Consider the following 12501-nt stretch of genomic DNA (forward strand, 5'->3'; position numbering starts at 1 on the left):
CCTGAGAGGGAAGTTCAAAGCTGCCAGGACGGTCAGCACGCTGGACATTAACTCCGAAATTTCACTTCAAAATTGAGTGGAGCCACAGATCACGGCTTTCCATCCCGAAGGCCCTCTGCTTTGCCGCGCTCCCCGTCACTGCCCCTTTCCGTCGCGCAGCCCCCGTCACACCTCGCCTGCCCCCCCCCCCCCGGGGCTGGGCCGTGTCCGTGTCCGTGTCCGGCACAGCCCTGGGACGGCTCTTTCCCCGGAGCCCGGCACCAACCCCCGCACACGCCTTTCACACACACGTGCCGTGACTCCTGGGCCGAGGAGAAGCGCCGCCCGCCCCTTCCTCTCCCGCCGCCCCCCGCCCGGGATCACTCCACGCGCCGCCCCGCGCAGGCACCTCGGCTCCGTGCGTGCCCCGAGCAGCGCCGTGCACACAGGTCGGCACGCGGCCGGGGCACCCGGGGGGCCGCGTCGTCCTGCCCCGGGGCCGGGGCGGGGCGGGGCGGGAGGACGTAGGGGGACCCGCGCTGTAGGGCGGTTGGGGGGCGTGGGGGGGGTGTGGGTGGTCCGTGTAGGAGGGAGCCCCCCGCCCCCCGCTCCCCCTATGAAGCAGTCTGGGCTGGCGCGGCTCTTTGGGAAACTGAGGCAGGGCCCGGGGGGCGCTCGGGGGACACTGCGGCCGGGGCGCGGGTTGGGGGCTCTCCAGTCCCGCCCGGCAGCAAAGGGTTAACGCGCGAGGACGTGAGTAGGGGGGGAAGCCCCAGCCGTGACGCACCTCTGACTAGGAGCGACGTCCCGTGTGACGCGTGGGCGGGGCCGCGCCGGGCGGGAGACGCTTGTGCGCGCTGCAGCCCGGAGCAGCCCCCGCGGCCTTCCCCTCGCAGCCGTGCCGCAGCCGCAGGTGTCGCTGGGGGGCAGGAGGGCGTGGCGGGCGTGCAGCCCCCTGCTCGGCCCAGCTCCCCGCGGAGCCCCCCCAGCTCGCAGCGGGGCACGACCTGCCCGGCCCAGAGACCTGGGGCCCCGTTTGCGGGGCCTGGGCTACGGGGAAGCCGCGGGGCCGCGGGAGGTTTGCAGCCGCCTGCCTGCCTGCCTGCGGGAGCTGCGTGTGCTCTGGCTGGAGCCCCAGCGCCGCAGCAAGGAGCAGGTGCTGGAGCTGGTGGTGCTGGAGCAGTGCCTGCCATCCTGCCCCGGGGATGAGATGCGGGGGCAGCACCGCCCTGGCGGAGGGGTTTATGGGGCTGGGGCACCACGAGACGCTCCGGGAGAAATGGTTTTGCTCTGATCGTGGATGCTGCTGTCCCCGTCCCCGTGCGATCGGGGGACGTCCCCCCCCCCCCCAACCCCATCTCACCCACATCCGGCTCCACGGTGACGCGCGGATCTCGTCCCCAGGTCGCGGTGAGGGTGAAGGGCGAGGAGGGGCCCTCCGACGAGATGCAGCCCCCGGGGGCCCTGCAGGACCCTGGTGATCCCCGGCGGGAGCAGCCCAGCACCCGTGGTGCGGACAGGCCTCTGGACCAGCCACCTCCCGGCCCCAGAGACGAGCCCCTGCCCCCCCAGCAACCAGGTGAGACGGAGGATGGTGCCCTCCGCGTGGGTGCGGGGGCCCGAGTCTCTGTGCTGCGAGGCTTGCGTGTCTGCCCTGCCCGCGAGGGAGTCGCTACCTGGCTGGGTTGTCACCAGACTTGCCCGCCACTTTGGGAAGTTCTCCTGGATTAGGGGCACATTTCTGGGGTCTCTGCAACTCTGTCACTGCGCTGCTTGTGTTACTGGTGTTCCCATACGGAGCGGTATCTCTCCCTTCTGCAAGTCCTCACCTGCAGTGGAGCGGTCTTGCAGGACTGAGTTTCAATGGGGCTGGGCTCCTCCAGCCACCAAATCAGTCAAATGCATACACAGACACACTAACCTGACACACCTGACCCGGCGGGGTTGATCAGCATGGACAGGCTGACACCCTCATATACCAGGAATCAGTTCATTAAGGTAACAATGAACTGCAGTCAGACACAAGCACACAGGTGAACGGAAGACCTCTGAATCCGGCTGGGTGTGCACCTGACACCCTCGTGGGCCAGAATCCAGTTCATCAGGGCACGTCTGAGCCAAATGGGGTCAATCAGCCTGTACGCGCTGATCCATTATGTGTCTGAAACTCAGCACTTCCCAATCTTTTGCCCTAGTTTCTTGATGAGGGGACCCCACAGTATTTTTGGCCTTTACAGGGATCTTTGGCTCAGGTAACAGAAGTGTTGGTTCAGAGCAAGTGGGGAAGGGGAAGTAGAGAAGGAAAAAATCACCCAGTTATCACCAGTTTGACTATAAAAGTTATTTATTGGTAAGGATATGACATTTATAATTGTGCTAGTAGTAATAGGCATGCAAGAAAAACAAGAGGCCTGTGTGAATCAGCAGCGATCTGACCCAACTTTATATCCGGCCACTTCAGATGCCAGGGATCCGCTCCAGAGCTCTGGACTGCGTTTCTGTCTCAATCCAGGGTGCTGCACGTGGGCAGTAGTAACCAGCAGCACACTTATAAGATGGGAAACTCCCTTCTTGAGAGCACGGAGGCAGAAAGGGATTTCGGAGTCGTCATTGACTCCAAGATGAACATGGGCCGACAATGTGAGGTCACGGTCGGCAGGGCTAACCAGACCCTATCGTGCATCCACAAGTGCATCTCAAGTAGGGCCAAGGAGGTGATCCTCCCCCTCTACGTGACACTGGTCAGGCCACAGCTGGAGTACTGTGTCCAGTTCTGGGCACCCCACTTCAAGAGGGATGAGGACAACATTGAGAGGGTCTAGAGGAGGCCACCCGCATGATCCGGGGACAGCAGGACAGGCCCTACAGCGAGAGGTTACGAGACCTGACCCTGCTCAGCCGTCACAAGAGAAGGCAGAGGGGGGACCTGGTGACTGTCTATAAACACACTAGGGGGGACCAGAAGGGTTTGGGGGGGACCTTGTTTCCCCTAGCACCCCCCGGGATAACAAGGAATAACGGCCACAAGTTGTTGGAGAGTAGGTTTAGATTAGACATCCGTAGGAACTACTTCACAGTCAGGGCAGCTAGGATCTGGAACCAACTTCCAAGGGAAGTGGTGCTGGCTCCTACCCTGGGGGTCTTTAAGAAGCAGCTTGATGCCTACCTGGCTGGGGTATTTGAGCCCAGTTTCCCTCCTGCCCAGGCAGGGGTCGGACCTGAAGATCCGCAAGGTCCCTTCCCACGCGACTTCTGTGATTCTATGTTCCGGCTGCAGATCCGGCCATAGGGTTTAAAGGGGAATCAATTAAATATCTATAACTTTGTTGTTTCTTGTCTGATTTGGATGAAACTTTCAGGCATGGTAGCCTCTGGTAGGGTCATGAAGCCTGCCAAATTTCAAGAGGATCAGTGCAGGGGTTTTGGGGGGAACTGTACCCAAAGTTCCTGAAAGCAAAATTCCTGTCACATCTAAGTCACGATACAGGGGGGTCAGGACTGCAGGGGTGGTAGCTCTTACTGAGGCCACCAAGTCTGCCAGGTTTCAGGAAGGTCGGTGCAGGGGATTGGGGGGAACTGTACCCCAAGCTGCGGACAAGCAAAACTCGTGCCATGGGTGACCCTGTGCGTGTTGGGGCGCAGCGGGGTGACACTGCAGGGATGGTGGCCCCTGCTGCACCCATGACGCCTGCCAGCTGTGGAGGAGATCGGTGCAGGGGGGTCTGGGCCCTGCACCCCTAGGTGCTGACAGGCAAAGCTCGTGCCAGGGGTGCTTGTGGGACTGCCTGTGTCTGTTTTGGGGCAGCTGATTGTCTGTATTGATTCTGTCCTCTCCTTAGTCTGGGTTTGTAGGTGCGAACTGCTGGCAATTAACTAGCTACGTTAGCTAGGTCCTGTGTATTGCGCCAGTCCCTGTGTGAATCATGATTGATTGGTAACTGGTAACACAGGAGCTTAGCACTCAGCCCTGCAGTAGTGCCTCCCACACCCCAAGACACACACAGTCATCCCCACGAGCACCCCTGGCACGAGTTTTGTCTGTCAGCAACTAGGGATGCAGGGCCTCAGACCCCCCTGCACTGATCTCCTCGACAGCCTGCAGGCTTCTTGGCCGCAGCAGGGGCCACCATCCCTGCAGCACTGGGAAGCGTTTGGAAGCCTAATGAGGCTGGCACTTCGACCCGGATGTGCTACTTTGGACTCCAGCTTCTCTGGATCCAAAGTCTGTCTAAAGCCTTGCAGAGCCCTAGAAAACTTAAAGAGAGAGCGAGAGCTGGGATCTGCCTGTTCCAAGGCACTCGGGTGTTTTGTTGACAGGCAAAGTTGCCAGCACAATCGTTGAAGGTTAACCAGGCAACAGAAAGATGGTGTCAGAGAGATTTCTCTCTCCTGAAGCACACTGTTTTCTGCTTTACAGCTTTCTTATACCCTTAGTCCAGCCTTTTTAAAGCATTCTTTTAATCGTGTAAATCAAGAGGGTCTCAAGCCATAATTGACAGGGAAAATCCTGTTATAGAAACATTTTCCATTTAAATGAATTACCTTTTTCAGTGACAGGGGGTTATCTGGTTTGGAACATCTCAAGAAACTGATTCACAACCAGGAAAACCATCCAAGTTTTAAGGAGTAACCAGATTCCTAGAAGCCAGCTTGAAATTATTATCAATATAGAAGATATACTGGGAGGGCTTCTCAGATGGCCTAGCTATGCTTGCACTGTGAAGTCAGCATCGGTGTTGTGTGTTTTACCTCTTGTGAACAAGCCTCAGCTCAGCATGACTTTCAGATCTTACTGTTGTCTTTGAACAGACTTAAAGGGATTGATTACTTGAAGTGTTCATAAACATTGTGGGGAGGACTTCCACCAGTCATGCCAGGAAAAGTATGACAGCATTTGTGGTCAGGGCTCCACTGGGCTGGACACTGCAATGAACCCTGAACCATTGTTCAAGTGTCGCCCGTACCCGCTCTGACTGAGTCTCTTTCCTCCGCATTCCCCATCCCAGCAACCAAGTTTTAGTCAATCAAGTTTAAATAGGCCTCCCATAGTGGGACCGGAGAATGTATGGCCCAAGATGCCTATTAAACTTTCCTTCTGCTTAGTTTTGGTTAGATGAGGTGGGAGGGGAGAGGGGAGACCTTTGTAAATCCATCAAGCTGGGTGCCAGGTCTCCCTCAGGAACACAGAGCTGACAGGTAACAGGGTGGGCAGCTTCCGGGCCGAGACCCTGATCTTCCTCCCTGCACGGGTGCAGCCCCTGCACAGAGAGGCTTTACCTTGCTTGGGGCTTGTCGTGCTGCCACAATAACTTCAAATGCCTCCAGTCAATGTTCACTGCCCTTTCTTCATCTCCCCGTGAGCCCTCTGTGCCCGAGAAGGGGCTGGTGTAGGTGATGGGGAAATTAGATTCCCCAGCAGGCCTTGACTAATGAAGGTACAGCTAACCCAGGCCTGTGAGATGCTGCTGCAGACTCCCCTGAACCGGAGCAGACCTGGGAGTTGTCAGCAGATGAAAGCTGCTCAGGCTGGTGGCCCAGACAAGGCTCGATCCCAGGGGCAGGGAGGGGGCGGTGGGTCTCCACTCTCCAGCAGCACGTGCACCATCCCTCAGTGCAGAAATCTCCCTTCCACAACATGGTGGTGGGACAGTGCTCCACAGATCAGCGGTTCTTGTTCTCCTGGTTCCCCTGCAATCATTTCACAGCCCAGGAGCAGACCGACCTTGCTTTTCCCCTCCCCTGGCCTTAGCGTGTGGATCTGATACAGCCCCCGTCTCCTCAGTCCCAGGCCAGTGCAGGAGACTTACAGGGCTTTCCCTGTGCCAGCAGCACCAGGGCTCACATGTGCACTCCCTTCCCCACCCGCAGGTGCTGGGACCCTGCCGAGAGCTGAGCAGCAGCCTGCTGAGGAGGGGCCGGTGATCCTGGAGCTGCAGAGGACGTGCGCAGGGAGCCTGGAGGAGAGGAGCTCCCTGACCCCTGAGCCAGGCCAAGTGCAGAAGGGGCAGGGCAGGCCTCCAAAGCAGGAGGAGAGCTCGAAGGTGAGCAGGGCACCTGGTTCACTTGTGGTGGGGAGTACAGGTGGGGCAGAGCGCAGGAGGAACCCGGGGTGCTGTAAGGAATTTGTGGAGCAGAGACCTGAAGAGCATAAAGGCAGCATTGATGGAGGCCGCAAAAACCACAAGCTGCATTGGCAGGAGCTTCCCCCCGAGTGAAGATATCAGGAGTGCTGGCTTTTGCAGGCCAGGTTACAGTGCGTGGAGCCGGGGCTCCCTGCCTCAGTACTTGCTGCTCAGGCTGCCCCAAAGGACCGAGCAAATAGATGGTGATGAGCTGGGCTAAGGTCAGCACATGAGCTCCTGTGGCCACAGCTGAATCCACATCACATGTCTGCTGAAGACTGGGGAGTTGTGTCCCCTTACCTGTCATGACTAGCATGGGAAGCTAGCAGAGTGCACGACTGCACGGCCAGGTGGGTGGCCAACTGGCTTCGGGACCGCACCCAGAGAGTGGTTCTGGATGGTTCCTTCTCTGCCTAGAGGGAGGTGGGCAGTGGGGTCCCTCAGGGTTCAGTCCTCAGACTGATATTATTCAATATCTTCATCAGCGATTTGGATAAGGGCATGGAGAGCACCCTCTCCAAGTTAGCGGATGATACCAAGTTATGGGACAAAGTTAGTACACCAGAGGGCAGGAGGCAGATTCAAGCTGAGCTGGACAGGTTGGATCAATGGGCAGAGAGAAATAGGAAGCCATTTAATAAAGATAAATGTAAGGTACTCCACCTGGGAAGGAGGAACCCCCAGCACACCTATAGGTTGGGGAGTGTCCTTCTCAGCAGCTCAGGGGCAGAGAGGGATCTTAAAGTCATAACTGACTCCAAAATGAACATGAGCCGGCAGTGTAACGAAGCCATCAACAAGGCCAATCGCACCTCGTCGTGCATTAGCAGGTACATGACTAGTGGATCAAGGGAGGTGATTCTCCCCCTCTATGTGGCACTGGTCAGGCTGCAGTTGGAGTAGTGTGTCCAGTTTTGGGCGCCGCACTTCAAGAGGGACGCGGGGAATCTGGAGAGTGTCCAGAGGAGGCCACTCGCATGTTTAGTGGCATTTGTGATAGACCCTACGGGGGGAGGTTGAGAGAGCTGAATCTCTTCAGCCTTCACAAGGGACGGTTGAGGGGAGATATTGTGGCTGCCTATAAATTTATTAGGGGAGGTCAATGGGGAAAAGAGGAAAAACTGTTTACTAAGGCGCTCCAGGGAGTGACTAGGAATAACAGGTGTAAACTAGTTGAGGGTGGATTTAGGTTAGATATTAGGAAGAAATTTGTCATAGTAAAGGTGGCCAGGATCTGGAATGGGCTTCTAAGAGAGGTGGTGCTATCGCCTAGCTTGGAGGTCTTCAAGAGGAGGCTAGATAGTCACCTGGCTGGGGTCATCTGACCTCGTTCCTCTTTCCTGCAAGGGGCAGGGGGTCGGACACGATGATCCATTGCGGTCCCTTCCGACTCTACAATCTATGAATCTATGGCTAAGATTGCAATTCGTCGTAGTACCCCGTGATTGCAGGCAGGGCTGTGGGGTCCGGGAGCAGCTGGCGCAGGAGACACTGATGGTGCAACGCTTGTGCCTGCAGCTCCGGGAGGTGTTTGAGGACGTGGCTGTGTATTTCACACGGAAGGAGTGGGAGCTGCTGGACGATGAAGACAAGGTGCTTTACCAGGAGCAGATGCTGAAGAATTACCAAGCCCTCATTTCCCTGGGTAAAGCTCTGGGTCTTGCTTCCCCCGGAGATATGTGAACTGTGCAGTTTTGTAGACACCTCCCTGTTCCAAGAGTCTCATCCTCATGGACTTTTGGCTGGAGGTTTAAATCCCCTTCCTCCCCACTGCCCTGTCAGTGATCAGGCCTCCCTCACATTTCTGACAGAGATCTCCTTCATTTGCTCTAGCCACATTCACCTGTGCCTTCCCCTTTCTTCTGACTCCTGGTTCTTCCATATGCAGCAGTTTCTTGGCAACATGATCTCCCTTTGCCTTCTCAGCACATTCACATCATCCCCAGGCCATTGTACATGAATGCACTAAGAGCTGTTCCTTGGGGGAGGATTCTGATTTCCTCCATCTGACCTAGCGAGTCCTCTCCAGACAATCCTTGCATGCTCCATTCTGTGCTATCTAGGTCCCCTTCCTCCTGTTGTTATGACCTGGCAGAAGTTAATAGAAAGTCTTATCAGCCTCTTCTGCTACAACGGGAAGAGGCATTTCCTCAACTGCTACTCTAGCAACATGTTTACACGAGATGTAAGCCAGGTTTGTCTGCCAAGGGGTCGCTGGAAGCTCTCGTGCACATCCCTTCCTAACATCTTCATCTCCGTAGGTCAGAGATTCTCAAGCTCCCTTTGCCCCTCTCAGAAGTTTTCTTGTGCTCTTCCTAAAATCCCTCTGCTGATCGGATGCCCATCATTGTGAGAACAAGAAGTGGGCTAGCTGCAGGACATAGTGAGAACCAGTTTTCATTTCCAGAGGATCTCTAATACAGGGGCTTGTACTGGCTTGTGTGCAGGGTTGCGGTACTGAGCTTTTTTTTACTAGGTCAGTTTGCTTTTCTGATGCTTTCTTTCCCCTGCCTTTCCCCCAGGGGATTTCCTTTGGGAAGTGTTTCTATGTTTTGTCTAGCTTAGCAAAGATCATTTAGACCATTTCTATATTATGGCCTTTCATGTGCTGTTAAATGTGCCTCTTTCTACCTTCTTTTGTCCACATCCACAGCTCCCAGGAACTTGGTGTTCAACCCCCCAGTACTTACCAATCTGTGCACTCATCAGCCCTCCTGGGGTGATCCTCCCAATGGACAGGATGATTGCTATTTTGCACCTACAGGTATAATTTCCTGTCCCTGGTGGTGATGAATTAATTATTCTCTCTCCCAGAAAAAATTGTCATTTTCGCCTACATGTCATGTATGCTTTTCCCTGCCCTGAGTCCCCTCACTAAGCTCATTTTCACTTCTTTTCCTGGAATTACACTGATGAGATAAATATTATGCATCCATAAGTGTGTCCAATATCACTTTCTCTTGGTACCTTGAAATCAGTGAAAGCTTTTTTTTTTGCTCCCTGGTCCATCATGGGTCAATGCATCTCTATACCTGTCCCTGGTGACTCTGTCAGTTTAAATGCCTGTCCTTCCTTTTCCATCAAACCCCTAGCAGACATCTTGGGTTCACTGGATGCATTCCTGAATGCCAGTTGGATTCTGCATCCCGTACCCAGTCACAAATGCTCTTTAACCACTGCCCAAACAGGCTATCGAGGTCCCACACCTGACTTAATCTGCAGCATCCAGCAAGGACGGGTGGATCTTTGGACCTGTGCTGATGAGGACTGTGGGGAAATGTCAAGATGGGAGGACCTGGTGCCAGGTGAGTTGTGGCTGTTCCCCACCCTGACTGCTGTCAGTAAAGCTCCTTGGCCTGAGTGCCAGTGGGACCTGGGACGTGCAGGCCTGCCCTGTGCTGCCATTGCTGTGTGCTGGCCTCAGACACAGTATATTATGCTGTAACACAGGGACAGGCAGTTATTTAGGCTGGAGGTCTGGGTAAGCAGTTTTGTTTGAGTTGTCAAGGCCTGCAAGGGTGGCCCCATCCCTTGATTGCCATCTTGGAACCAGACGTCCTGTCCTGACCTCTGACCTTTGCCACCAGAAGTCCCTCCCCTTGTCCTCAAATGTACTCCTTTTGGGAAGGGGATTAGACATCTTGGATCAGGAAGAAAGCAAAAGCCAATTATATTCAAAAAATCAAACATCCATAATAATATATTTTAATGTTATTTAAAAAATATATATTGGCCCTGATTTGTGAGTGTCTGTGCTGTGTATCTATAGGAATGAGTGCATAATAGCTCAGAAAAAAGTCTTACACTGGTATATTGTGGTGGCGGGGTGTGTGGAGGACTATGAGATGTGGACCTATATATCGGTCTGATATCAGATCAGCACTGATATAAGGAAAATTGAGGGTATTGGAAATCGGTCTGATGTGGCCAAAAATATGGCGGATCAATGCCCGTGTGTACGGGATTTGTGTGGGGCTGTGGGGTGCGTGGAGGGGGAGGGGGAGGGAAGGTGTGTGTGTGTGTGTGTGGTGTGTGCATGTAGCGGTGAATGGGGCTTCCCCAGAGGCTTGCGGGTGTGAGTGTAGGGGAGGGTGTGGGGTTTGTGGGGTGTATGATTGCATTGGGGATGGTGTGGTTGTGGGGTTTGTGTTGGAGGGCTTGAAGGTATGTGGGGTGTGCATGGGAGCCCCTATCCCTGCCCCAGCCCCGCAACAGCCCCCCAGAGCCCGTATACCTGTGGCTTGTTCCCCGCCACAGCCAACAGTGCACAGCCCCAGCATGGCCCACGCCTACTCCTCCCAGACTTGGGAGTTTCAACCGACCTGGGCATGCAGCATGGCTAGGACAGCTCCTTCTTGCTGCCACCGCCGCTGCCCCCAGCTCCACAGTAACAGCGGGGGACACTGCTTGCAGCCCCAACCCCGTGTGCCCTGTGCCAGCTCTGGGCTCACCCCTCCAGGCTGAGCAGCAGCAGCTGGGCAGAAACTTGTTCATTGCGGGGGGGAAAACAGTCCCTTCCCCTTGCTGCTGCTAGACAATTTTTGGTGTGGCTCCCCACGCCATGCTGGGTTTCCCTGTGACTCAGTCACCACCGAATCTGGGGTGCCCTGCGACTGCTCTGTGCTGCCACTGCTGCCCTGCCAGGCAGCTTGGAGGTGAGGGTGATGTGGTAGAAACTCAGGGCAGCTCGGCACGGGATGCTTTTGCTCCATCCTGAGCAGCAGTTTCTCTCCCACACTGTCACTGTTTAGCCAGACAGGCGAACCTGAAGCTGCTGTGAAGCACACGAGATCACAGCTGCGTGCACTGGTACCTGCCACTGCACCCTGGATTGCAGCTAGAAGGAGCTGCCGCTGCCCAGACAGCCTAGGAACCCAACCTAGCTGCAGAGCCATGCAGCCCCACTGCATGCCCGGCAGGCAGCAGGATGCAGCACAGCTGGGGAATGCCTCAGCCAGGCGGGACCAAGGAACTCTGCGTGCTGCTAAATCCCCTCCGTGGGTTGGATGTGGGCTGCCGGCCGTATTTTTCCCACCCGACTGTAATGTTGTTCCCACCCTCTGAAACTGAACAATGTGGAAACAAGCAACTCTTCCCTTCTTCTTCTAATGACACCTGTTAGGGCACAGTCAGGTTTGCTGTCTTGATGGTTGTCCCAGATCTAATTTCCCTGGGATGCCATGATCTCAAGTTGCCATCTTCACACAGCAAAGTAAGTGTTCATTCCCCAGGCCAACGTAGCCATATCTGTGTAACACCCTCTCCCAGAGTATGATGGTTAGGGTTAGGGTTATCTCTGGCATGGGTAGGATTCCTAAGATTTCAGGTTGTGGGGGGAAGTGAATTACCCATGGTTTGCATCACAATTCTCCCCTCCCCATTTCTTCTCTGGGGCCTTGAGTGTCAGGAAGCCTGAGACTCAGCAGAGTCCTGGTTCAGGGTCATGCCGAGGCCTTAGGCCCTTTGCAGATGCCTGTGACATGCAGGTCATCTGGGACCGGTCAGCAGAGGAAAGCTCCATGGGTGCATTCCCTACACAAGACCTTTCGCTGAAACCAGGCAGGAAGCTCAGCCCTGCTCCTCTCCCCAGAACAGAGCGCCACAGCTCTACATTCTCCCCTCAACCTCAGCCCATTAGAGCATGAAGCTATTCAGGAACTGCCTGACTCTACATCCCATGTGTGCTTGTCCCAGCAGGGCCTGAAGTGATGGTACATTAGGGAACATTAGCCCAGCACAGGGACCTGGCCCTTCCTCGCCCCAGCACTTCAGGTTTTGGCAGGAAGACCTCGTTTTCTTGAGGGAACACAAGTGCCAAAGTCCAGGCCTGCTCTGTTTCTTATCCAAGGAGAAGGAATAGGGGTGTTTGCTCTCTGCCAGCAGCATAGGGACAAATGTGGAGTGTCTCTTCCCCATGCAGGAGGTGCCTGGCTGCTGAGCAGAGCTGAGGAGCAGCCTCCTGTGGAAGAGTCTGCAGACATGGAGCCAGCGCAGACTTCCCCAGGGAGTTTGGGTGAGATGGACTCCCTGAGACCTGAGAAGGAGCGATGCTACGAGAGTCAGGGGAGGCCCCAAAAGCAGAAGCAGAAGGAGAAGGTAGCCACAAGCCAGGTACCATCTCTAGTTGGGCATGAGGGTGGAGAAGGCCAGAACCTAGAAAGAGCCTGGGTGCAGGCAAGAAGTTGTGCAGTTGAGAGACCTAAAGAGCCACTGGAAAGATGCACTGCATGCAAGCAAAGGCAGTGGAGATGACCTTGGAGGGAAGCAGGAGCTCAGTGCCCAGCACAGGGGCAGAGCTCAGCCCTAGCTGAAGGTCAGGAAAACCTTTAAGTGCTCATCACTCCTGGCTCTTCACAAAATAAGGTAGACTGGGGAGAAGTCCCATGTATGCACTAAGTGT

At 55.4% G+C, this 12501-nt stretch overlaps 1 protein-coding gene across 1 annotated transcript in view; it reads left to right on the forward strand.

Annotated features, from left to right (window-relative positions):
- Window positions 1-898: 898 nt before the first annotated feature.
- The window catches only part of LOC132248245 (zinc finger protein 883-like), a 35507-nt gene continuing 23904 nt past the window's right edge, over window positions 899-12501 (forward strand). The window contains exons 1-7 of the mRNA XM_059721214.1: window positions 899-1135; window positions 1384-1558; window positions 5848-6020; window positions 7620-7746; window positions 8755-8865; window positions 9290-9406; window positions 12022-12212. Coding sequence (XP_059577197.1) covers window positions 1426-1558; window positions 5848-6020; window positions 7620-7746; window positions 8755-8865; window positions 9290-9406; window positions 12022-12212 — 852 coding nt within the window. The 5' untranslated portion in view covers window positions 899-1135; window positions 1384-1425. The remainder of the gene's footprint in view (window positions 1136-1383; window positions 1559-5847; window positions 6021-7619; window positions 7747-8754; window positions 8866-9289; window positions 9407-12021; window positions 12213-12501) is intronic.

This window comes from Alligator mississippiensis, chromosome 2 (assembly GCF_030867095.1).
Source record: "Alligator mississippiensis isolate rAllMis1 chromosome 2, rAllMis1, whole genome shotgun sequence".
In the NCBI taxonomy this organism is placed as follows: Eukaryota; Metazoa; Chordata; order Crocodylia; family Alligatoridae; genus Alligator; species Alligator mississippiensis.